Source organism: Ylistrum balloti, unplaced genomic scaffold, assembly GCF_031769215.1.
Source record: "Ylistrum balloti isolate Yb309-2 unplaced genomic scaffold, AGI_CSIRO_Ybal_v1 Utg370160, whole genome shotgun sequence".
In the NCBI taxonomy this organism is placed as follows: domain Eukaryota; kingdom Metazoa; phylum Mollusca; class Bivalvia; order Pectinida; family Pectinidae; genus Ylistrum; species Ylistrum balloti.
The window spans coordinates 222,154-246,959 of NW_026782156.1; the positions used below are offsets into that span (position 1 = coordinate 222,154).

General features: G+C 34.2%; 1 protein-coding gene across 1 annotated transcript; it reads right to left on the reverse strand.

Moving 5' to 3' along the window:
* Nucleotides 1–340: 340 nt before the first annotated feature.
* LOC132550954 (mediator of RNA polymerase II transcription subunit 23-like) lies at nt 341–24,628 on the reverse strand. Its single transcript, XM_060215054.1, has 34 exons — nt 24,501–24,628; nt 23,050–23,169; nt 22,007–22,131; nt 21,185–21,296; nt 19,817–19,915; nt 19,112–19,216; nt 18,242–18,311; nt 17,780–17,892; nt 17,562–17,657; nt 17,075–17,275; nt 16,593–16,679; nt 15,755–15,957; nt 15,133–15,206; nt 14,567–14,735; nt 13,668–13,810; nt 13,229–13,403; nt 12,640–12,809; nt 12,059–12,256; nt 11,190–11,256; nt 10,925–10,978; nt 10,441–10,552; nt 10,091–10,162; nt 9,672–9,782; nt 9,174–9,233; nt 8,555–8,662; nt 7,976–8,075; nt 6,929–7,027; nt 6,371–6,502; nt 5,673–5,838; nt 5,145–5,217; nt 4,552–4,748; nt 3,693–3,813; nt 3,265–3,350; nt 341–2,062 (listed from the first exon to the last, which is right to left on the reverse strand). The coding sequence occupies exons 1-34, from the start codon at nt 24,552–24,554 to the stop codon at nt 1,903–1,905; spliced, it is 4,032 nt and encodes a 1,343-aa protein (XP_060071037.1). The 5' UTR covers nt 24,555–24,628; the 3' UTR covers nt 341–1,902.
* Between the last annotated feature and the right edge of the window lie 178 nt (nt 24,629–24,806).

Below are 24,806 nucleotides of genomic sequence, written 5' to 3' on the forward strand. Positions count from 1 at the left end.
GTGACAAGCCAGTATTCCAGTTATCAATATATCAGTATCTACAGTATACATGTTTGTATCAGTAAACATTTTACTCACTTACACAAAAAAACCCAACTTATTGTAATGCAAGGTTTCCCATAATTTTGTTAGTAGTAGGCTGTGTAGTGAAAGTAGGAGGCTGGCCTGCCGTGTACGTGTAGTCGTATACGGAACATTATTATGGAACTGAATTGGTGTAGGCGGCCAAATGATCAAAGTAGCCAGTCAAATTGGCCGGCAACCGGCTCTTATGGAAAACCCTGGTAATGATTGTGAAATCACAACTTCTGTGTTCAAGTCCTATATAATAATTACCATATTGTCGGTTTCACAAAGTTTTATTTAATACCATACAACATCACACCAAACTTAAAAGTTCAGTGACTTTGTATAAGCAGCACAGACTACAGCAAAGCATGTATACAATGTATGATAATTACAATGTGATAGATATATCCATTGTTGACATGTTCCAGCATGTATGACGGTACACCAATACTGTATGTACAAGGTACAACATAAAAATCACTAGTCTGTGATTTACATGGTAGTATCCATGATAAAATCTGATTGTGACATTACATCAAATGAAAAATTAGAGGTCAACAAGGTTACATTTCATGCATTACATACACTTTTTGTATAAAAAATGTCAAATGAAGTAGCCTTAGTAAATGTTCAAAGTGATTTTGAATACAGATGTGAACTTCAAAACAAAAACAAAAAAGAAAAAAAATGTCCATAGACAAAATGGAGTTTAAGTAAAAAAAATTGGTCATTTTGTCCCCTTAGATGAGATTAAATCCTTTTAAAAATTGTTATGATTTACTAAGAGAAGTTAGCACTATGAGGATTAATCATGTTTCAAAATGATTACATACTAGAATATTATGGTATATCAGTGACAAACATATGATTCCCATGAGAATTCAATACTACTTTCTGTTTGGTGTTTTAGGATCCTGGAACCTAAACTACCTCTAAAGATGTCAAAACAGACCAAATCTTGTTCTGTGTCAGTAAACAATCTAATTTCAATATACAACTTTGAAATTGCTACATATTTGTTGGTTAGTGTTCTTTCTAGCATTAACCTCGATCAGACTTTTCCACTGATTTCAACAAACACAAAAACACTATCAGCATCCAAAAGTAAAATTGACTGAATCATTTTATAAATAAATTCATTATCAAAGAAACAAAAGAAACAAGCTCAGCCCGTGTCAACAAAAACAATCGCAATTCTTCCATCCTTATAAACATCTTTGATCATCCCCCTGAAAATATTGTCCATGTACGTGCTATGAGAGCAAACACTGTAAAATATGATATTTTAGCACCATCAATGCATCATCTTACCTCCTAAAAAATGCCAGCTGTTCAATCTATTTAATATGTATACATTAAAAGATGGACAAGAAATTCCTTTGAATGACAATAATATATTTACCGAGACTCATTTTCACTTAAAACTCACTCACTATACATAGAAAAATGACCTGCATATACAAAACAACCATATGTTCAGCAGCAAAAACATGATGGGAACTTTGACCTGCATACAATATATCATGACAATTTATTTCTTGTTTCTTAAATTTGATTTCCTCCTTTCCTTTACCACCAGGGCCTGCAAAATCATAATGCAATCCCATCTGACATACATACAACTGTAGAAACTACATGTATATTTAACTGAAGTTCATGACCTCTTCTTAACACAAATCAAGTGTCTTTAATTACAAATAACTTCTCTAACATGATATTGTTTCTGGCATAAGGACTTGATTCCACAATAGTTACTGTTAATTCACTAGTCTGCACCACCGGCTTGGCTGGCTAAACATCACTACCACTACAGTAATAACGATGAAATCATTCCTATGCAGACATTGGTTGGGCAAGGGGAGTCATGGCCTCCTCTATATTTATGTGAGAAATGAATCGCAGGCGAACCTGTAGTGGTTGACGAAGATTCCTGATAAGTTTTTCCACATCATTCTTCACACCATCTCCAACAAACATGTACTTGATGTGATATCTGATTTGGAGGTTAAGTCAAAAACGATACACTTGTTACATATATTAGATGGTCAAACTGTGTTAGCATGATGTCAACTGCATTGTGGAAAACTTCCGAATTTTCCAGGTTTTCAAATCAGAATCTCTACAAGTTAAGCAAGATCCAAGAATTTGAAATAATGAAGTTTAACTGTACATAGGAATTTTATACCTTGGGATGTTTTTTAGGTCATCTGATCTGAATGGTCACAATGACCTATAGCCATCATTTTTCATCCATCATCATCATCTGTGTGTAAACTTTCCATTCAAATAAATTCTTCTCAAGAAGGCCCAGAGTGCTGATATGCAGCCTGTAGCATGCTTGAATGAATGGCTACCAAGTTTGTTGAAGTGACTGACCTTGACTTACTTTGAAGGTCACAGGGATCAAATATGTGAACATTTTTAAACCACTTCTCAATAATCAAATGGCCAAAGGTTCTGACATTAGGCCTGTGGCATGCTTGGAGTTAGGGCTACCGAGTTCATGAAAATTAATGACTTTGACATCTTTTATAGGTCACCGGGGTCAAATTTGTTAAAAAATTTTAAAAACTTCTCAATAACCAAAGGTCTCAGGGTGCTGATATTGGGTCAGTAGCATGCTGGGATGATGGACTACCAAGTATGCTTAAAAAGAATTACCTCTACCCACTTTCAAGGTCACAGGAGTAAAATGTATTGAAATATTTAAACGACTATTACCAAAAGGTCCATCATGCTGATATGCAGCCTGTAGCATGCTGGAATGAAGGGCTACCAAGTTTGTTCACCTTGTTCTACTGTCAAGGTCACAGTGGTCAAATGTGTTGAAATGCGTTAGCAACTTTCTTAATAACCAAAAGCCCAATGGTCTTCAAATTGGACCTATAGCATGCTTTTTCAACAAGTAATATTTCCGAAGTAAAGGCAGTTGTGTATAGTGTATGTATAAAGAACAGGATTTCAAGTTTGCAGAAAATGTATGTAAGCTGTAGAGTAGTATTTCAGGCCTATTTGGCCTCTTTTATCCATAGTTCTTTATAGTCAGGTGACCCTTAAGGCCCATGGGCCTCTTCTTTCTGAAATCATTTCCATTTCAATATGTCTAAAATTTGACAGATTGAAAATGAAAATTTCTGAAGACACATTAATAATGATGACAACAGCAACAACAATAATGATGATGAAAAAGGATACAGAAAGTCTGTGATTGGATCCATGTAATGGAGATGTTCACAATTCTTGTCCACACTCACCAGAATCTCATACAGCTCCACCACGAGCTGTGACAAACCAAATAGAAACTTGTTTGACCAGACATCGGAGTATTCAAGCATAATATCTAATTCAATGCCTCACTACAGTTCTGCAATGGTGTGTTCAATTAAACAGATTTTAAGATTGTATTTTTTCTGTAAAAACCCTGATTATTCTGACATCATGTTTAGTGTGGTCAAGTTTCCCAACAGGGTGTCACATTAGACAGGTTTCCATGAACAGTAGTACTACCATTAATAGAATAGATGCTACGACCAATTATAGGTCATCACTTATTCCAATATCTTGTTTGGGTAATATGTTATGTCAACGAATGGTGAAAAATTAGGAATAACTGACATACATACCTCCATCAGACAGCGAGTTCGCTCTGAGTGCAGGCGCTGGAGAAATGGACCCACCAAGTGACACAAGTACAGGAACTGCTGTTCATTTATAATCACAGGCTTCAACGTCTCGCGGAGAAACCTGTACAAAAGTTGGAATTGTAATAATGTCCAGACCAACACAAATATGTCACAAGGTATTTTAATTGGTGATACCATCCCACATGCCGACATACTGCCTCCCTTACAGACATATTGATAAATCGAATAAGAAATAAATTGAGTCTAATGGAGTTGCGTAGCGGTAAAAAATTTGCAAAACGTAATGAGATGTACTAGTGAGGAGGATTTACTTATCTACAGCTTTTTTTTAGCAGTGTTGACTTTTTACTGTTAGCTGAAAAAGTCGTAGTGGAAGCAGGTAGAATTGACCTACTTGTTGTGTTTGCTGAGAGAGTTGACCTAGTAATGGTGAAAGTTAGAAGATTTGACCTAATTGCTGTGATAGTTGACCAACCTACTGTGGTAGTTGAGAGAGTTGACCTACTTACTGTGGTAGCTGAGAGAGTTGACCTATTTACTGTGGTAGTTAAGAGAGTTGACCTACTTACTGTGGTAACTGAGAGAGTTGACTACTTACTGTGGTAGTTAAGAGAGTTCACCTACTTACTGTGGTAGCTGAGTGAGCTGACCTACTTACTGAGGTAGTTAAGAGAGTTGACCTACTTACTGTGGTAGCTGAGTGAGCTGACCTACCTACTGTGGTAACTGAGAGAGCTTACCTACTTACTGTGGTAGCTGAGAGAGCTGACCTGCTTACTGTGGTAACTGAGAGAGTTGACCTACTTACTGTGGTAACTGAGAGAGCTGACCTACTTACTGTGGTAGCTGAGAGAGCTGACCTATGCCAGCATGATGCCAAATAGCATGTGTAAGTGCCAGCACATAGCTACAGTGCTGTTCGGCAAACACTGACTGGCTGCCACTAAAGTTGAAAAGCTGGAAAGGCTGCACATTTGGCTGGATGCTGCGTACTACTTCCTCTATCTTGCCATTAAGTGACGACCAGTAGGTGTCCTACAGACAGACAACTTATCAATACAAACACTTCAATATCCTTATAAAATACAGCATAAAGCAACATATTTCTACAGAATACTTTAATTACCATGGTAATCTGATTTATATTTATTATGAGCAATCTTCATCAGAATTTCTTTTTTAAATTACACAATCACTAATTTTACAACATGCAGCATTTTTACTGTGACTATATGCCAATTATGGTGATTAATCAGAATTTGTTCAGAAATCACAGAATCAAGACAAGAATTAGATTGATTTGACTGATCCTCTGTAAACACATAGGTCACTGATATACAACATTATCCTCATTACAATGTGTTCAGCATTTCATTAAGTATAACCATCTTCAAACATTAAATTAGAAGTAATGACATCAGTCCTACTCACCGGAAGTGCTGTCAGTACCAGCCCAACAGCATTCATCCATGACACGACCTGTGACCTCATCAGCTGCGTACAGCTAAATAAAAATAATTAAATCAGTTTAGTATTGATACAAAACTGTCATTTCTAGTATTTACTAAATTCCTATATTTCAATCAAAGTTCAAAACATGAAATGATAATAAGAAGTTTTCAGAACATGATTGTACACCTTCCCATGAACTTGTTTCCACTTTAAAGGAGCATCCCTCTAAAATGAAAATCGTCTTAAATTCCAAAAGGAATCTAAAGTGTACTTGGAGCTTTCTTTAGAGAAATAGGTTAGTTTTCAATTTTATTTGGTTAAATATAACAGATCTTGCACACAGGGCAAAAATGTTCAAACCACATATGCCAAATAGGCCTTACTCAGACAGGTTTGAAGGACTACTCGCATTAGGTTTGAAAGACTTTTTGAGTCAGGTTTAAAGGATTAATCGAGTCAGATGTAAAGGATTACTCGATTCAGGTGTAGATAAGGTTAAATACTTACTTTTTGAGGACAACATCAAGTAAGGCACGACCAACAATGTTGCCATGCACAGGAAGTGACATCAGTTCCACACAAGTGACATAAAGAGCATGAGCCGCAGGACTAGGGAACTCATTGAAACGCCAGTCACAGTTTGGGAACGGGGATGGTGTCTTGTTGTTGATTGCTGATACAGTTAAGGAAGTTCAAATCAGACAACTTTGCTTAATGGCCTTGAAGAGAATTTGGAATTTTTGTGAAGTCATCAACTAAGCTGGAAAGATGCCTTCCAGACATTTCATATCTTGGTTTAAAATGATTCTTCATCTGTGAATGTAACATTGGAAAGTGCTAGAATTAAACCTGATCTCAATTAAACAATGAATTTGACCTTTTACTTAAATCTATTCTTTAACTTGTATCTACCGAAGGTCTGTCATTCCTTTGTAATATTGACTTTTCAACATTTGTTTTCTACAAAACTAAAAATCGGGTTTTCCAGTTTTGAGGTTTCTTGTTGAAGAGCATCTCAGCAGGAATTCTTTGTATTGTAGAATAATTTCCAGAAACAAAATAACATGTGCTCATCCAAAATCACACAGAAATGCTAAAGAAACTAATCTTTGTTATAATATCTATTGATCCATGATTAAAATTCACATTTACATGAACAGATTGTCTAATTCACTCAGCATTAGACTATACTATAGTGAGGATACTGTCCACAAGTCTCCCAATGAGACGGACATAATAGTCCAGGTCTGGATTCCACTCGAGGTTGTCCTCCTGTATGAAGCGCTGGTAGTCTTCAGACAGGAACCAGTTGTTAGGACGAATATCCTTGTGGGCATCTGGTCAAGGTCATAACAGAAAGGCAAAGACATTACAAAGAACAGAAGAAATAGATTCAAGTCACCTAAATCAATTCAAAAACAAAATTTGGGAAACATTGGTAAATGTTCTTTTGATTCTCTTCATCAAAAAATAAATTGGAATTTTTGACTGCAGGGCACGTTCATCACCTAATCATATTTCTCATTTTGAATGAAAGAAAATAAAGCAAACATTATTTCTTATTTGAAAATAGTTAAAACACTACAAGATTAAATCTTAAAAATCAAACTTTGTTGATGTTATTTTCATTATTATTTACATCACGATAAGTTTATCGTCATCTGGAGTTCATTTTCTTTTAGAATCTGAAGTTACTGCTGTACACTTATTCAACACACCTTTTAAGGTCCTAAGGCCTTAAGCAGCAGTAACTAGATACTTACTCATGATAGACTGGACTAGCTTGCGTTTTAAAGGCGGTCTGTTGATGAGATTTCTCTGATAGTAGTGTAAGGTGTTATACAGGTAAGTTATCGGATGGTCTGTAAAGTAACACATAATAAAACAGATCAAATTAATGAAATATCATCAGAAGCAAATGAAAGCTGTGTGGCTGTGATCACTTATTGTATGCCAGGTCCAATATGGAAAAGTGAGGTTGACTAGGGTATCCTTGTGATCATGATTGTATATTATAAAACTCTTTTTACTGGTATTTTTTATTTATTTTCATGATTCCACCACAAGGTTTAGGCATTAAAAGATGTATATTTTTTACAACAGATTTAATCTTTAACTATCAATTTCACATCCCTGATACTCAAGGGGTTATAATCAATTCTTTGCACACCTTGTAGGGCAAAATTGATGGCACAAGCAAAATAATCTGATTGGATCTAGGAGAAAAAGTTGACCAATCACAGACTGTTACGCTCCTTCTGAAGATTACAAAGGAGCAACACCAAACTTCAGAGTCAGTTCAATTTACTTTTATGCAACCACGAGATTCATTTGATATACATCAAAGGATCAAACTGGTCTTGTACACAATGTGTCGCACATGGAATCTACAATTTTGCCATGACATGTTCCAGGGGTGCAGAGCAACAGATACCTCAATAGTGTCTGGAACAATGAATATGTCAGACAATGTAAGGTGTTCTGTTCCTTAGTAGAAGGTTCATGATTGTGTTTATTATTCAATTTACATGAATGAACATTATATAGCATTTCAGCATCTAGGGCCAGTTTTAAACAGTTTGATCAGCAGGACCAAAGTTCTTCATTTATAAAACTGCAAAAGACCTCATTATTTTATTTTGCTTTCTAAAACAGATTAATATTTATTTTGCAAAGCATCAAACTCTGCAGGTCTGTCACACTTTATGCTGGAAATGTTACATTTAATATAATGACAAACAAGTTTGCCAATATTAAAGGACATTGTCTTGGTTTATAGGAATAAGCTGAATTAATTTTTTTGCACTTACCATGGAACTTGTACAGGATTCCCAAATTTTCCAGGATTTTTTCCAGTAAGTTCTGAAGTGTGGGCTGTTCTATTATTCTGTGTATGAGGATATCCAGTACCTGAAATAATACATATTACAATATTTATCTTTCACTGCAATAAGGCCAGACAGCCAATATATTACTTCTTACACAAAGTCAGGGAGATGTCTTACTATAGGACAAAAATAACAATATCAATGGGTCAGCTTATTACTAGACATTGGCTCATTGAGAGATAAATACAACCTGGTAATAGGACTTGGTCACCAGGTTAACAAAGCCATCCAAGTAATGTTAATGTCTTGCAAATAGGTACAAGGTAGATTTCTGTTGATGAAATAAGACTTTTACAGGAAAGGACACATTTTAAATCACAGTCACAAAGTATTCTGTACTAAATAATAGAGAAGATTAAGTTACACATAAAATTGGAGTGTTTTGAAATGTACAGATTTTTATTAACTTAATAAAATCCAGATATGATCCTTTCAGGAAGTCTAAAGGAATATAGAATAATTCTTTAATACATATTTTCCACTGGTTTACATATTACTTACAGGTATAAAACGGAGACAGACATTTCCAAAATAGACAGGGAGATACTGATGCTGAATAGGACTGTTCAGGTCCTGTATCCCCTCGTAGTAAAACTTCTCTGGATGTTTCTACAAAGTGACAGTAAATGATGAAGATCAGCCATCATTCAATTTGACATTTAAAGCATCGCTATCGTACAAGAACACTAAAATTTCTTCTTTTTTTTCTTTGCTATGTTAATAGCCAGTGATTAGTAAGCAATTGTATACTGCAAAAATTGTTAATTTCAACAGTTTAAATTTCTGAGAGTTCATTGAAAGATTATAAAAAATGTCCTATGATTTCCTTTAGAAATTTTATTTTCAAGGTATCTATTAGTGAAAAAAAAAACCTTGAAAATAAAATATTTAATATCATATAAAAAGATGCTCTGAACTGCATGATTGTTTTCACACAGAGAACTCTTAAATAGATAACAGATATCTTCAAAATTATCAGTTGGGCCAATCTTTCCTTTTAAAATCAAGAGTTACCTTGCAAAACTTGTGTACATAAGAAACTCTTTCATTATTTGCCCGATAGGACGTATTTGATTTGTTTAAAAATATACAAATGATGCAGATGTGAGAAGAAACCTACCCGATGGAAAGCCATGTGTTTGTCATGCCAGTCGCTTTGTAGCCAGTGTTCTGGGGAATTCTAAAACAGCAGAAATCAGTAACACACTTACAGTTTGGCATGAATTGTTTCATTTATGGAAATACTTGGGTAATAAATATAATGTATTTTGTAGACTAAGTGATCTTAATGAAAGTACTATCTTTATACTGTTAACATTCAATAAAAACAATAATACATTAAATATGAAAATTTAACAAACTACTTTCACCATTTAAGTTCACCTCATCAGAATCTCCCAGACATAAAAGAACTTACAATTATTAAATATGTGGATTTAGAAGTATAATTCAAAATGAAGCAATTTACCATATTACTTTTGGCTGATATCCTTTATACAATAACAAATACATCTAAGTCTGTTTGAAACAGAAAGAAAATGTATATGCATTATCATACTGAAGAAAAATCAAAGTCTGAGTCAAGTAAGTATAGTTATTCAAATGAGCTAGAACAAACCTCTCTGACAAAGTCATGAATTCGTGTTTTGAATTCTGCTGGTTTCAGCAGTAACATGTGTATGATCAGGTAGCATAAACGAGCTTCATTCTCATCAAAGTTCCTCAAAGCCTGCCATGAAATATGAAGAAACAAACATTTATTAACATAATAACTTATAGGACTTAAAATATTTTTAATAAACAATGGTTTTGTGACATCAATGGGAAATTGCAAACAAGTTGCTAAATTCTAGATCAACCATTTACGATTACATTGTTTGCCTATATTATCAACAGTAAAAAATATACAGAATGTATATAATTAACAAGTTCAATGCTAATTAATAAAGGTGTTGCATCTAAACTTACTCAACTTTAAATCAGTGTACTGAGAGATTTATCACAACAAAGGTCATGGCAGCCTAATAGTATACTTACAACACACAAGACAAGTCGGTCGATGGTTACAATGTTGTACCTCCACACCATGTCACTGAGGGTCTCAATGAACTAAGAATACACAAACAAGTTTTAATTAGTTTTAATTACTATGAATTGCATTCCAAAGGGAACCAAAAATGCAGCCTTTATAGACAGGTGGCCTTTAAATTAAGGTGACCTTTAAAACAGGTTTGACTGTATCTCTGTTTATTAGACAATCTATCACACTCTTGTTTCTATCGTGAACATTACTGGCACTATGCAACTTTAAACACGATAAATATCCTTGCCTTATTTGATCTGGACTAGATAAGATTGTCCTTGTGTATTGTTGAAATAGTATTTACCTTGTTCACATTTTGTCCACTCACTCCACTCAGGTTCAGTTCATATACCATGAAATCAGCAAAGGTACGAAGATGGGATGACAAAGCTCGTGGTCCCAATCGGTCGAGTACTCTGTTAAGGTAGAGAATTAATTTTTTTATTTTCACACTAGATTTTGCATTTTTTAAAATATCATCATAAATTAAATAACACTAGTGCAGCAATTTCTTGTGCTCAAACAATTAATTCAATTAACATTCAAAAATTATATAAACCACTAAATATTGACATTTATGCAGCCGAAATGACAGCTATTTATAGGGAAGGATGGTTTACATAAAACATTAATCAACATCATCTTAAATTACTATTACCATTGTTACTATTATATTATCATTCACAGGGTTATTGAAAAAAAAAAAAAAAAAAAAGATAAATTAAAAATTGGAATATTTAATATATCACTTATTCACTACTAAGCAAAGGGTAGATATAAAAACTTACTTGTATGCTATTGGAGGTACTCGACTCTCATCCAGCATGTTTTTCCAAATAATACTGTACAACAAACAATTCAAACAAGAATTATATTAAATGTGCAAATAGCCCAAAGTTTCCAACGCAAGTTTCCAAAAGACATGTTTCTTCAGATAGCCTTTAAAAAATTAGTACTTTTCACCTTCTTAATGTGTTTAAGAATTGTAGTATTTCAATGTCTAAAGCTTTATTTGACACCACACCAAGATTTATCATCTTTCTTTACACATACCATAAAAAGAGAGGCGGAGTTCCCTGCATAGAAAAGTGGGCGATTATATCACTTTCATTGGCCATACCTGAAAAAAAAATTGTTATAGAATTTTCAAACATTTTATGGTAAGAGATGCCCTATAAAATATTTCTTAGATAAACAGATAAGGCATCCAAAATGACAGCATTTTAATATACTCAATAAAACTCAGTGTACATTAGTCAAGAGTTAAATAGACCACCAACACTATTTTTTGTGAGCAATTCTCACTCTCAAACTTTAAATTTCGCTATTTACTCAAATAACTATAAAGTATAACACTGTATCACCCCTATAATATATAAAGAAACCTTGACCTATGGAAAATGATCTATACATACACCTTGTATATTTGATTATTGTATCACCCCTATAATATATAAACAAACCTTGACCTATAGAAAATGATCTATACATACACCTTGTATATTTGATTATTGTATCACCCCTATAATATATAAACAAACCTTGACCTATAGAAAATGATCTATACATACACCTTGTATATTTGATTATTTTATTGTTGATCTATGCCTTGTTGCCAGGATCATTAAAGCATGTGTGAGGTTTGGAGGTAAGCTAGAGTTCCCAGAGGAAAACCACTGACCAATGGTCAGCAACTGGTGACAGCTCCATGTAGGCAGCGAAGCTGTGACCCAGAGGTGGAGGGCTAGTAATAAAGGCAATCAGATACCTTAACCACTCGGCCACCATGTCTCTCCTTATCTTCTGGGTGGCTACACACCATGCATTATACCTTAATTTACTGACATTAAAGTTGGAAAACTCCTTCTGTGAGCAGTACCTGTTACTTTATCAATTTGAGATCAGGAAGAAAGCTGTCTTACTTTTCCACTTTTTGTACTCAGTGTCAACTCTGTGCTTCAGCTGGGCCTTGTCTTCACGTGCAATTGGGTTTTGTTGGTAGAACTCGGCAAGACTTGGCGGAAAACAGGCCAGTGTGTTTGGGGTCCAGCTGTGTGGTGTGCTCTGCATGATCTGGGTTAGGATCTCTCGGAACCAGTTTGATGAAAAAGTCTCCACACCTACCAACAGAATATATACTATCAGTTAACAATATAAGCAGGACTTTGAGGTCTCTAGGTTGTTTCATTAAATGTTTTGTATTTATAAGAGGCATTCAATGCAATGTTAACAATAACAATGTTTCCATTACCCCTGCATCTTTCTCTAAATGATCATAGAAATATTGTCTTCCAGTGATGAAGCATAACAATACCTTGTGAATTTTAATGTGTCATTATCAGTACATGTCAGTTTAAAATGTATATCACCACTGACTTATACAAGATTGCCTGTTCGTCAGTCAATAACATTTTTTACTGGGTTAACACACTTGTTTGTAATCTCCTCATCACCATGCAAAAAATGTTTTACAAGAGCATTAAGTCAGCTTTGCCTGCCTTACCTGTGATGTGCATTGACCTGGCTAGAGTGAGGACTAAGGCACGGTTCAACTCCTCAGAGTCTCCGGACAGGAATCCTGGTCGGTTTGGTTCATTGAGTAACCGTGACAACTGAGGTTGGACTTCAGCACTTCCTAGACCTGTGATCAACCTCAGGGCTGTACTTTCCACACTGTAAACGCCAAGTGATATGCCATAACATGGTATTTTGTTTATTTTTTAGTGATGTGCAGCATGACAATAGCTAGAGTCATAATGACTATGGTATAGTGCTCTCTGATGCTGCTTGAAATTCAATTTGTGAATTTTCTTTCATTTTGGCTGATGCCATAAATGAATTTATATACTTGACAAATGACCACTTTCTAACATCAATAAATAGATACAACAGTCCCTCTTTTGACTGCAGTAATTAGTATTATATCATTGCACATTTAAAATTACACAATTGTTTTTTATACAAAGTAAAAACATTATAAATAATCATATTGGACCTCAGAATTCTATCTATTACAGACTTTTCCATTACATTTTTCTAAATATTCTAATATCTGTCTTTGTGTTGTACCATAACAAATTTTAAATGCTTACCATAGCTGTAATTGGTTTTGATTGGTCTGTTGAAATGAGTATAATGTATGCAAGTGACCAAGGAGTTGGACTCTATAATGAGGTTGTGTGTGATGAAGTCTGTAGCTGAACATCTCCAACAGCGTGTGGAGGATTCCCCAGGCATGGCTGGTGAACACTGTTGGTAAAAGCTGGCCTGAAGAAACAAAGCGTGTCTAATTATTTACAGAATGTAGTGAGGATTTCCTAGATATTCCTGGCAACACCACAATGAATGACACAATGATCTCCAGATATTTGTGGAATATGGTAAAAAATTCCCAGGAGTAAGGTATGGGTTTAAAATGATGTTAGGTAAAGTGACACTGAGGTGCAAGAAAGATTAAACTATTCAAAGAAAGTAAATCTATTAATCAGTCTTCAAGTGTAAGAATCTACTGTAATATTAAGAGATATTTACTGATAAAGCCTTTGATGCCGAGAGATTCAATCTCCATGTAGACAAGAAGTCTGCTGTAGGTCTCTACTAGAGCTGGAGCTGGGGCGATTGTTGACTTGGTCTTTGCCTGACGGATAACTCGGTGAACAATACTGTGGATAAGGCTACAACCAACACAAACATAAACAATGTTAGTGTGTTATTCAGGAGACGATACTGTAAAGTTGTTATTTTTGAGAATGCAATAAAACCAAGGAAAACTAACATCTAAAAAATAAAATAAATACAATAGATCATTTCTTGACTTCCTTGAAAAACTTTATTAATCTTTTGGTAAAGCCATGAAACTTGAACCATTGACGAAAACAAACTTTACAAAGCAGTGCTGTACTCACTGTCATTTATCGACTTTGCATACTATTGAAGAATGAGCAAAATAATTAGTTGGGGTAAGAGTTAACATCATACTTTATCCTTACACACACAGAGAAATAAAATCATAATATAGCCTTCTTTTGATTACCAATGATACATATTTTGCTGTCTGTACATGTACATAGGTGATTTTTCAAAATATACTAACACCAAATAATACAAACAACATGTTATCATATAAAAGGAACAGAGTCCAATACTTTGTCTTTTTAAAAACAAATACACTGACATTCTGTGGGATCTAACATACTATCTTCCATCTTTAACGTAACTGCTTCATGAATTCCAGTAAAATTTCAAAAAGAATATGTGACATTCTGAGAGTACAGAATAACATAATTGATTAACCACTTCACCACACAGTGGCTAACAAGAAACCAATATACACATACAATCTTATATTCCTCAGATTTTAATAAATGTATATTAGAAAAGAACTAGTGAAATCTATTTCATAACCATAATTCTGTATTGCCAACACAAACCTCATTTTGGCATGAACCGTTAAGGAGTCCAGAAGACTCATGGGTAATGGTTGTGTGGGTGCTGATGCTACAATGTTGCCAGGCAACAAGGTTGTATGTTTACTGTCTCCATAGATACTCTCCACTAGTTTTCCCATGGGGAGATTAAAGTATTCATTGTTTGTGCTGTCTGTAAGATAGAAAGTAAAATGAAAATGAAAATGAAAATTAATATGTAAAATGAAAAGATACAAAAACATTTTCTTTATGAGGAATCAAATTTATCATGTAGAAAACCCAAGGGGTCAACATAAAACAGTCTTAAAGGGGTGGGCTTATTACAAAAAAAAGGAAATAGCATTGGTTAATAATTTTATAAAACAGAAATATACATGGGTGAGGTTTTTATCAGGCATGGGCTTATTGCTTAATATATACAGGTAGTTACACATCAATAGTTCACTAATGTGTTGAGATACACTAATTTGTATGATACGGCTTCTGTCTCAAAAAATCACAAAAGTTAATGATTAAATAATCAAACTTCTATCATGAACAATTCTATGTATGTGTCTATATTCACTTACAAGCATTGCATAACAAAGCTATTTTGTAGTCATTCAGCGACATGTTTTTGTTGTTGACACACTGTTTCAGGTATCTGAAATGAAAAAAAAAATAGAACATGTTCATCAAGGTCCATTGATATACCAGGTAATATTAAATTCCTTTATCTACTGAAATCAAACCAAGTTATATTTTTCAATAAATCTGTGAACAGTGTGACAAAATGTATCTTTTCCTTGGTTTATCAAGCTTATTTAGATTTATGGTATCCTTAACCTGTTTCTATTCTTAGAAATATTAATATTGTTACAAATTATCTCATACAGTAATGATATCAAAAACAGTTACACAGAACTTGTTTGGATCCTACTCTATAACAGTCAAGAGTGAAATGTTATTTGTTAATTTACATAACTGATAATTTCAGAATAATTTACAGTTTTTACAATCTCATGATGTCTTCAAACATGAAATGTTTCGATACAACATACCAAGGAATTCAAATTCATCAGACATAGGTTTCAAAATGGTGAGTAGATAAATGGTTCAAGATTGACATTTATTTAACAACTTCCATATCATTCCATCTGGGTTTAAAAAAACCCAGGACGGTGAAATAAAATATCAATACATTGTACTCACTCCAGATGATCCTGAAGGGCATTTGGCATGGGTCGGGGAAGTTGGACCTTGTCTGTCTGTGCCTTTTTGTTAAGGTGTATCCATATACATGTACTGGACAGGGCATGTGTAGATGAGGCCTTGTTTGTGTCCGGCATAGGGATAATGGAAGTGTCAGAGTACAACAGGTCATACAGCTTCATCACTGGCAGGAAGTCTGTCAACTAGGGGAGATAAATCACAGTATTACAAACAGCTTCATCACTGGCAGGGATGTTGGTCAACTAGGGGAGATAAATCACAGTATAACATGTACATGTATTACTATGTACATAACTATCTCACTGAACATTATGTGTGAGGTCTGCTATATGATGTCCAAAGCAAATGAACTGAAGTTTCCTGTCCAAACACACAACTACAACAGCAAATGGATGTTATGTGTTCTCAGCTAAATTATCGTAAGAAAACATAAACTGTCATGGTTTTGGAGCACTAAACCATATTACACGGATCTTCTCCTGAGGCCGCAAATTCTTATGCTTGCACAACAATTGTGCTACCTATCCCTCTCCCCCTGCTTCCAATCCACACCATACTAGAAAGAATATTTGAGTCACAGTAAAATTAGCTGTACATCTTCATTTACAGATAGTCAAGATAGTTTGATAATCTTTGCAGACAACCTTCAGTATTTTTGCCATCCATGTATTTGTTATTTTTCCTTACAGTAGACAGTGAATGAATGTGATTTTTTACCTTAAACACATTGCTATGCAGATTGGTTTCTTTAAAACAGTGTTATGGCATGATACCACATATTTTTTTATATCCTGACAAACACTCAAAATAAACTTACAGGATTTTTTTGTATACTCCCAGATATGAACTGCAGTAAGACCCACATCAAGTGATCTCGTCCCTTGTTCAGGTTACGGCCTTTCAGCTGCAAAGACAAGTTAATGATATCAATTGAAACTCCTATGTTAAAAAATTCAACATTGAAAAATTTATGAACTAAAAAATTCTAGTTAGAAATGATAGCCCCCCCCCTCTCTCATGTATATAAATATCACCATTTGTTGAATTTCTAAAAGTTGTCAAAAGTGACCCCTGACCCTTTAACCTAGATAGATATTTATCTTAGTAATAAAAAATGCAGACTTGATGTTACAATACTATGAGGTAAATATAAAACAAATGTGTTGGTTAGTACCACTGCACTATATATCCTGACAGGGATAATCATAAATTAACTTACTAAAATCTATCTGTGGATCTATATAGTAAATATGTAAATATCATTAAGAAATAGTAACAAGTCCTAAACCGTTCTCTTACCTTGTCGTAAAGAGACATAACCATATGAGGGAAACTTGCAAACTGGAAAAGTACAAAGTAGATCACTTGGCTAGACAGATGTTGCCATAGTAACTGACTGAGACATTCATCGTTAGCTACATCATCATTTTCTGACCTCTCCATCGCCATGACAACCAGATCAACTAGTTGTTCTTCCAGCACTTCACATCTTTGCTTGACCTGTACAAAATTAAGGTAGAAATCAGTCACTGAGATGTTGAAGATCTTCATAGTTACATACTGTAAATATTAAAATTACATATTTTATAACATTTGTTATGATATATCTAAACCAGCAAAACTAGTGACAATCTTTATAAAAATTGCACCTAAATAGGTCATGAGTATATAGTTCAACTTCATAACATCTGATGATTTTGAACTGATAAAATTCATTATTGCCACGTGCTATAAAATAATGCAGTGGAATATGATGCCATACATTATCCTCAAATATTTTTGTTACCTGTTTATTCAGGCCAAGCATACTGCCCACCATGTCGCGGGAGTAGGGCTGTTCTAATACATATCTCAACAGTCCAGTCTGGGCTTCAGATAATGCCTTTAAAAAAACAGATATCATGCTATATAAAAAAAATAACTCTGGACATAAATATATATTAAAAATATGATTTAAAACTTATTTCCATTCTGTGAAATATGTTTAGTCAAACTGATACAAACCTTATCATAAGGAAGGGGCCCATTTAGGGGGAATCTAAGACTGGTGGAGTTCAATCTCCATACATTTCCTGTAGACAGTGAGTGACCAACTATAGGCAAGAGCTGGGCTCGACCTGAATCAAAGAGAGAGTCACACATATCAACTGACTAACACCAAGTGAAAGACAATAAAACTGCACATTTTCTGAATATATTCAGTTTTACCTTATGACAAAATTATAAATTGAAATGGGGGAAATGAAAAATCTCTTCCATGACTTTTTATCCAAAGTAGTGATTAGTTTTACATAAGAGATCATTAATTATTTCAATGTCTGTTTTAACCACAACCTCTGTAGAATGAAGTTCTCTTTAGCCAAGTGGTATATTATAACTAGTATTTTCCAGGGTTTCATTCGTATACTATTGTGATCAAATCTTAAGCTATCAGCATAACTTTATGAACTATCCTATTTATTTTACCTGACACTGTGACCATCTGTGCTGCTGGCCTAAAACTGTCCACAAAGTCAGACAATAGCTTTCCAAGCTTCTACATTAAATAAATGAAAAATTGTTCAAATGTATTAGGTTAGAAACCAATAATTTAGAATACAAAGGAATAATGCAGGTTACTTCCAGTCCAATCGAGGGATATTCTGTACAAATTATTATTTAAAATTATTTTTCACAAAAAATTTCTCATAGAAATGGTACACCTCAATTGACCATATAAACAAACATATAATATTCAATACGAGGAAATTCTACATACCAAGTGTTCCAGGACTTTAGGGTTGAGAGTGTTGTGTGTGTGCGTGACCCTACCCAGTGATGAAGGACTTTGGCTTTAAGGGTGGGGTATGTGTGATTATACCCTTGCAGCAAGATCTGACCCAGTTTTCACAGACTTTGGTTTGAGAGTGTGGTATGCATGATCTTACCCAGTGTAGCCAGAGTTTAAGTCTGAGGGTGTGGTCTATGTGATCATGCCCAATGAGGCCAGATTTTGAGTTTGAGGGTGTGGTATGTGTGATCTCACAGTGTGGTAGGAATGAGCTTAACCAGTGTGGGTAGATTTTGAGTTTGAGGGTGTGGTATGTGTGATCTCACAATGTGGTATGAATAATCATATCCAGTTTGGTTAGATTTTGAGTTTGAGGGTGTGGTAGGTGTGATCTCATAGTGTGGTAGGAATGATCTTACCCATTGTGGGTAGATTTTGAGTATGGGGTGTAGTGATTGGCAACTTTACCCAGTGTGGCCAGAAATTGGTTTGAGAGTGTGGTGTGAGTGATCTTAACCAGTGTACCTATTTTTCGAGTTTGAGGGTGTGGTGAGTTGAAACCTTACCCAGTGAGGCCAAACTTTATCTTCGGGGCAAACTTTGGTGATCTCATTCACAGCCAGATAGGCTGGCAAAAGACACACATTTCTGTCCAGAATATAGTTAATAACCTGCAACAGTAAAGCAGGTCCGTGATAAATCTAGTTCTCTGTCTTCCAAACCTATATATTCATATTTGTATATTGGTATCTATTCAAATAATTTTATAAGTATATCATAGAAATAAGCATTGAATCTGTATAATAGAACAGATTTTTGATTGGCAAAAGTCTGACCTTCACGAGAGAATTTCTTCTTGTTCAAAATGATTTTGAATTACACATTGAAAACACTGAATGGCTTGTAACCGAGTCTGAAGTACGAAAGGGATGAAAGTTAAAGTGCAGTAAGCAGTGTCATTTTTTCGTGAGAGCATCACGTACTTTTCAACATAGCTCAGCTATTGTATCTTTTCAGCACAATAATTTTTTTATCTATCTTATCTTTTTTATCTCTTTGGTTACCTCTTTTCTTTTTATCTGAATTTTCCAAAGTACTACACACGTAGTGTTTAGTTATTTGACCTTAAATATGAAAATAAGTACATAAAACTTATCTTAGTGTTTTAAAAGAATATTTCTTAATATCACATACTATCAGCACAGGACGAAAGAATTAATACTATGAAATGGGAAAGACATTTTCTATCATATAACTTATTGTATACTTACATTGACAACCACGTCTATCTTAGGTGTAAGAGATATGTTCCCAACCTCCGGTATAATCTGGATCTTTTCCATTATTGACCTCAGTAGATCTCTGCAGCCCTAAGGAATCAAGTTCCAATGTGTTAAACATATCATGACATCTAAATACAAGATCAGTACTAGGGTAGACAATTTTATTCCAGGCAAGCTTCACTTTCTATATATATATTTCTGTATCTGGATTAATTGTCAGAGAAATATGGGGTAACTCATAAGATAAGTTTTACCTATATTAAGCCCTGCTGTCAAACATAACAATGGCCACCATAATCAAAGTTGATGTCAGGAAATCAATACCAAAGTCCTGATTATCATTTCTCCAACAACTGGAGACTGATCATACCGTAAACTATTTGCAGAATTCATAAATTGGTAAAACACAAAATTCAGAATTCAATTCTATCTTAATGTAATGTGTGGTACAAATGTTAGTAAAATTCATCACTTTCTGGTATGCTTCAATACATTCACAATAACTTAAGAATATTTTTGGTTAGAAGTAAACTGCCACCAATCAACTAATTCTTCACAGTTGAAAGTAAAATGATAATTCCCAGTTGAAGGGATTAATCAGAACATCAGTATGGTAGAATAGTCAACATATGATTTAATCTTTCAGGTGAAAATATTAAGTAAACACAATATCCAAACACTGAACCACATTAAGTTTGAAACATGAACTCATACAAATGTATCAAAACACACCGAGTTACATACTTTAGGTATGTACATGTTCTGTGAGCTAATCTTAAATATAAACCAAATAATGTAGGTTCTTCCATCCTTATGTATTTTAGCATAAACACAATGTACCAATACATAACTGAAAATTTTGAAATGAGGCCTGTCGTAATCATGGTAAAATATTCTTTGTATATTCTGTTAGGATTTCTTATCTGTTTTTATCTTCTTTTCTTTTTTTAATTATTCCATATCAAATGCTTTGTCAGCCCATCCGTCTGTTTGTTCGTCTGTCCATCTGTCTGTCATAATTTTGTCCAGAGCATATCACAAAAACTGTAAGAGGTATCAACATGAAACTTCATAGGTAGATAAATCTTGATAAGAAGGAGTGCAGTGTACGAGAACCATAACTCTCTTTTGCATGATTAGCCCTTTTGGAACTAGCAGTTATTCAGGGAGCATCCATCAGTTCTACCAATTCTTTTGTTTAAGTATAAGTCTCCATTTAAATAAATGTCAAAGTGTAAAATCTTGATCATGTAAAGGCAAGCACACATCGTAATATTTCAGGCCTTCACTTAAGTATAATGTAGGTACATTCATAAGTTCAAATTCACTTAAACAATATATGTAAAGATCACTTACTTTATATTCCACACCACCAATGATTTTCTTGAGGAGTTGAAATGTCTTTGTCCACATGTGAGGGACCTCATAGTGAAGTCGGTCCTGGTTTAGTATTGCCTCACACACTGGTCTGCAATATAATTTCCATTGGTATTTATAAAACTATCAAAGAGGTTGGAAATGCCCTTGGAAAGTCAAGACTGTCTCGATTTTGCAGTATTTCTTTCTATTCTATTTCTTTCTACATCACATATTTAAAATTCAATACACATCTCATGGATTTTCACAGCTATTTTGGTTATCATGAACAACTTTCCATTAAACAGTTTTCATTTGTTGAAGAATTTTAATGGTATCTTCTAAAATCATTGTTCATTAGACGATTAAAAAACCACAGAAAGCGTTTAAAACAAAAGCTGTTTCAACAAATACATTAAGAAGAAGATGTACAACTATCAATAAAATATAATGAATTTCAAAATTTTGGAGTTTTATATAAGGCAAACTTGCTTGTGAAAAATACTACCATTAAGAAGTATCATAAATTCAAGACAGCCTTGACTTTCAAAGGATGTTTCCAAACTTTTAATAAGATCTAACATTCCCCATGTAGAAACTGAGAAAGCTTTCCAGGAATCATTACAAGGACCTTTCCATATACACGTATGTACTTTAATAGTAGGTAAATAAGGATCCATTTACCTGCATGTACCTTAATTGTATGTAAATAAGGATCCATTTACCTGTATGTACCTTAATCGTAGGTAGATAAGCTTGAAGTATTTCATATCAATGGATACAACCATTGTATACTTGATGAAGTGTCCAGCCTAGTCTTACCTGGCAGGTATGATATTGTTTTCAACCATGGACTCTAATAAGCTGGCCATAAGATTGACACGACTGGCATTGCTTTGATCGTACATGATTCCAACATAGGTTCGCAAGGCTAAGTCCAAGGAATCCTGAAAAAAAACAATGTCTTTTATACAGGTAAAGTCATACAAGCATGGTCTAACACTAGTTCCATGGTATACTATTTTTACTTCTTTGAGAAACTTTTTACATCCTTAAACCTAAGGTTTTATATACATGTAGTTATATTTAATTCTCTATGTATGAATTTATCAAACTGCTGCTTTCTGATTAAATCTTTCATCGTAATTCTAGTAAAATACTAGCTGCAATTTACCACTCAGCTAAAGAGAACTTCTCTTTAGCTCAATTGGTTAAGTGTCAGACTAGCATGTCAGATGTCCCAGGTTTAAATCCTAGCCTAATGGCCTCTGTTACATTGGTGTCTATGTAGAGACTCAGGATTAATACTTAGACCCTTGGAGACTCAAGGATAAGTTCTTTCCTGGAGGGAGAGTTTACAACCCTAGTTAAGTACTAGCCGCAACGTCACCGCTCAACTAGCTTAATTGATCGAGCATTACACTAGTAAGCTAGAGGTCTCAGGTCCGAATCCTAGTGGAGGCATTTAAACTTGATGATCTGATACAGTAAGTTGTTAGTAATGAAAACATCCAACAATAAAAAGTACAACTAATGGATTCTCTTTGACTAACAAGTTCCAGATTCTAATTATCTGACTTGAATATGTTAAAAAAGAGTATTAAATATAACTAATAGTTAACTTTTTATCTGTATTGATTTGGTAGTTAATGGAATTTCTACACATACACACTATATTGATTGACACAGACAAATAGACGATTATTCCTTGTTTAAATAAGTCCAATCTTATAACAATATTATATAAAACTGAGGTTACTTTGTAGGGCAATACATGGTCATTGTTCAATAATGACTTCTGATGGACTTCTGTTTTTTTTTTCTTCCATACTGACTCATTTGTGTTGGTCTTAACTCTTACATACCTGGGGTGTAGTGAGGAGGAGATTCTTCAGCTTTCCAGTACAGAAATCTTTTTTCCATGTTTCTGATTCTTTAGTATGCAAGATGACAGAACAGAATGCCTCTTCAATTGCCTCTCCTTTCTACATAATAAAATTGTATATCAGAACTGAGTTATTATTTTGATTATGGCCATATTTGTACAGTGAATAGTTTTCTGTTTTTATTCATATTCAAAATATATTCATATATACAAAGAGTTGAACATCTGTTTTACTGGTAACTCATATGAATAATGCTACTAAATGCCACCCCACGCTACCCAACTCCACCCCATACTCAACAACTCCACTGCACATTCACCAACTCCACCCCATGCTACCCAACTCCACTCCATCCCACATTTACCAACACAAGACCACGCTACCCAACAACACCCTATGGTACCCAACACCACCATACGCTACCCAATGCTATTAAGCAACTTGAATACAAAACCAGAATGAAAAGACAGTGTAAAAGAAGTAAATGATATTTTACATTATCTACTCAATAAACAAATTTGAAATACTTTACAAATATTACATTACCAATCTTTGATATCTTGTGGAAATGGCGGATATGAGCATGATCAGTTGTCTTACTTATTTGCTAATACTTTGGAAATAGTTATATGTGATAATGTTTATTGTATATATTATATAAACAATAAAATATTTACATAGGTTCCACATCTCAGACCCACATAATGTGTGGTGATCTTTATTGTATGTTGAAATAATTTGCTGCATAAATATCTGTTTTCTCTAATGCAGGTCATTTGAAATAGAAACACATTTTCTTTTAAACATTTGCAACAAAAAATGATGTTTTACTTTTCACATGGCCCAATGACCAATGCACTGTTGTAAATTTCGCTCAAAAAATTGTAAATGAAGTTTTCTCGCTTCTTGTTAAACGCACCAACTATATCATCTCCACTGATTATCAATTGTTTATACCAATAATGGCTAAAAATAGAACACAAGTAAATTCATGCTCGCCTATGACATTTCCACTGGCTACACACTATATAGTCAATTGAGAACATTGTCGGTGATCTAAATTGTCATTTTAGTACAAAGCGAGGTAACAGAAATGAACATTTTCTGTGCAATAATATCCATTGTCACATTGATTATTTGTACATGTTATAAAGACGACGATGTGTTTCATTGCAAATTAAGTAACGATCTAAATTCTAATTACCCAAAGCAGTAACTATTCTTCAAATGCTTGACTATTGCCTACATGTGGGGTTGTACCAAATTATATCGCCTAAATATACCATAGTAGAAAACATAATTTTTCTGACAAGCCACGATAAATACTGTAAATTACATGCGCGTCTGTGCAGTACAAAGGATTTGTGGCAATTATTCTTTCCCGTTTCCTGTACAGCTCAGTAGATGTTTGTCTAAACTTAAAATATTACCAATATTTCTCCGACAACATCATACACGCTGTCTTCAACTGTTTTCTGTGACATATTTGTTTGCGTTTGTCTTGTTCAATCCCTAGGTAGTTGTGGAATGGAAAGTGAATAGAGAAGATTTTTTTGAAGAGAACCCGCTGGACGCGGCCATTTTCCTAACGTTACTGATTCGAGTTTTTGGTACAGATAAAGGATGATCGTAAAAGTGTTAACGCCCAACTAACATTATTCAGGTTATTTTGTGATGCACTCCATATACATTCATAAAACTAGAACGACGGTTGATAAAATTAAATATGAAGTTCA

Excerpts from the sequence above, each read along its gene's own strand:
- LOC132550954 (XM_060215054.1), bottom strand. The coding sequence starts at position 24,554 with ATGTCACAGAAAACAGTTGAAGACAGCGTGTATGATGTTGTCGGAGAA. Across the intron at positions 21,297-22,006 it reads AACAATATCATACCTGCCAG|ACCAGTGTGTGAGGCAATAC; the intron begins GTAAGACTAGGC and ends ATTATATTGCAG. Across the intron at positions 15,958-16,592 it reads GGAGTATACAAAAAAATCCT|TTGACAGACTTCCTGCCAGT; the intron begins GTAAGTTTATTT and ends TATCTCCCCTAG.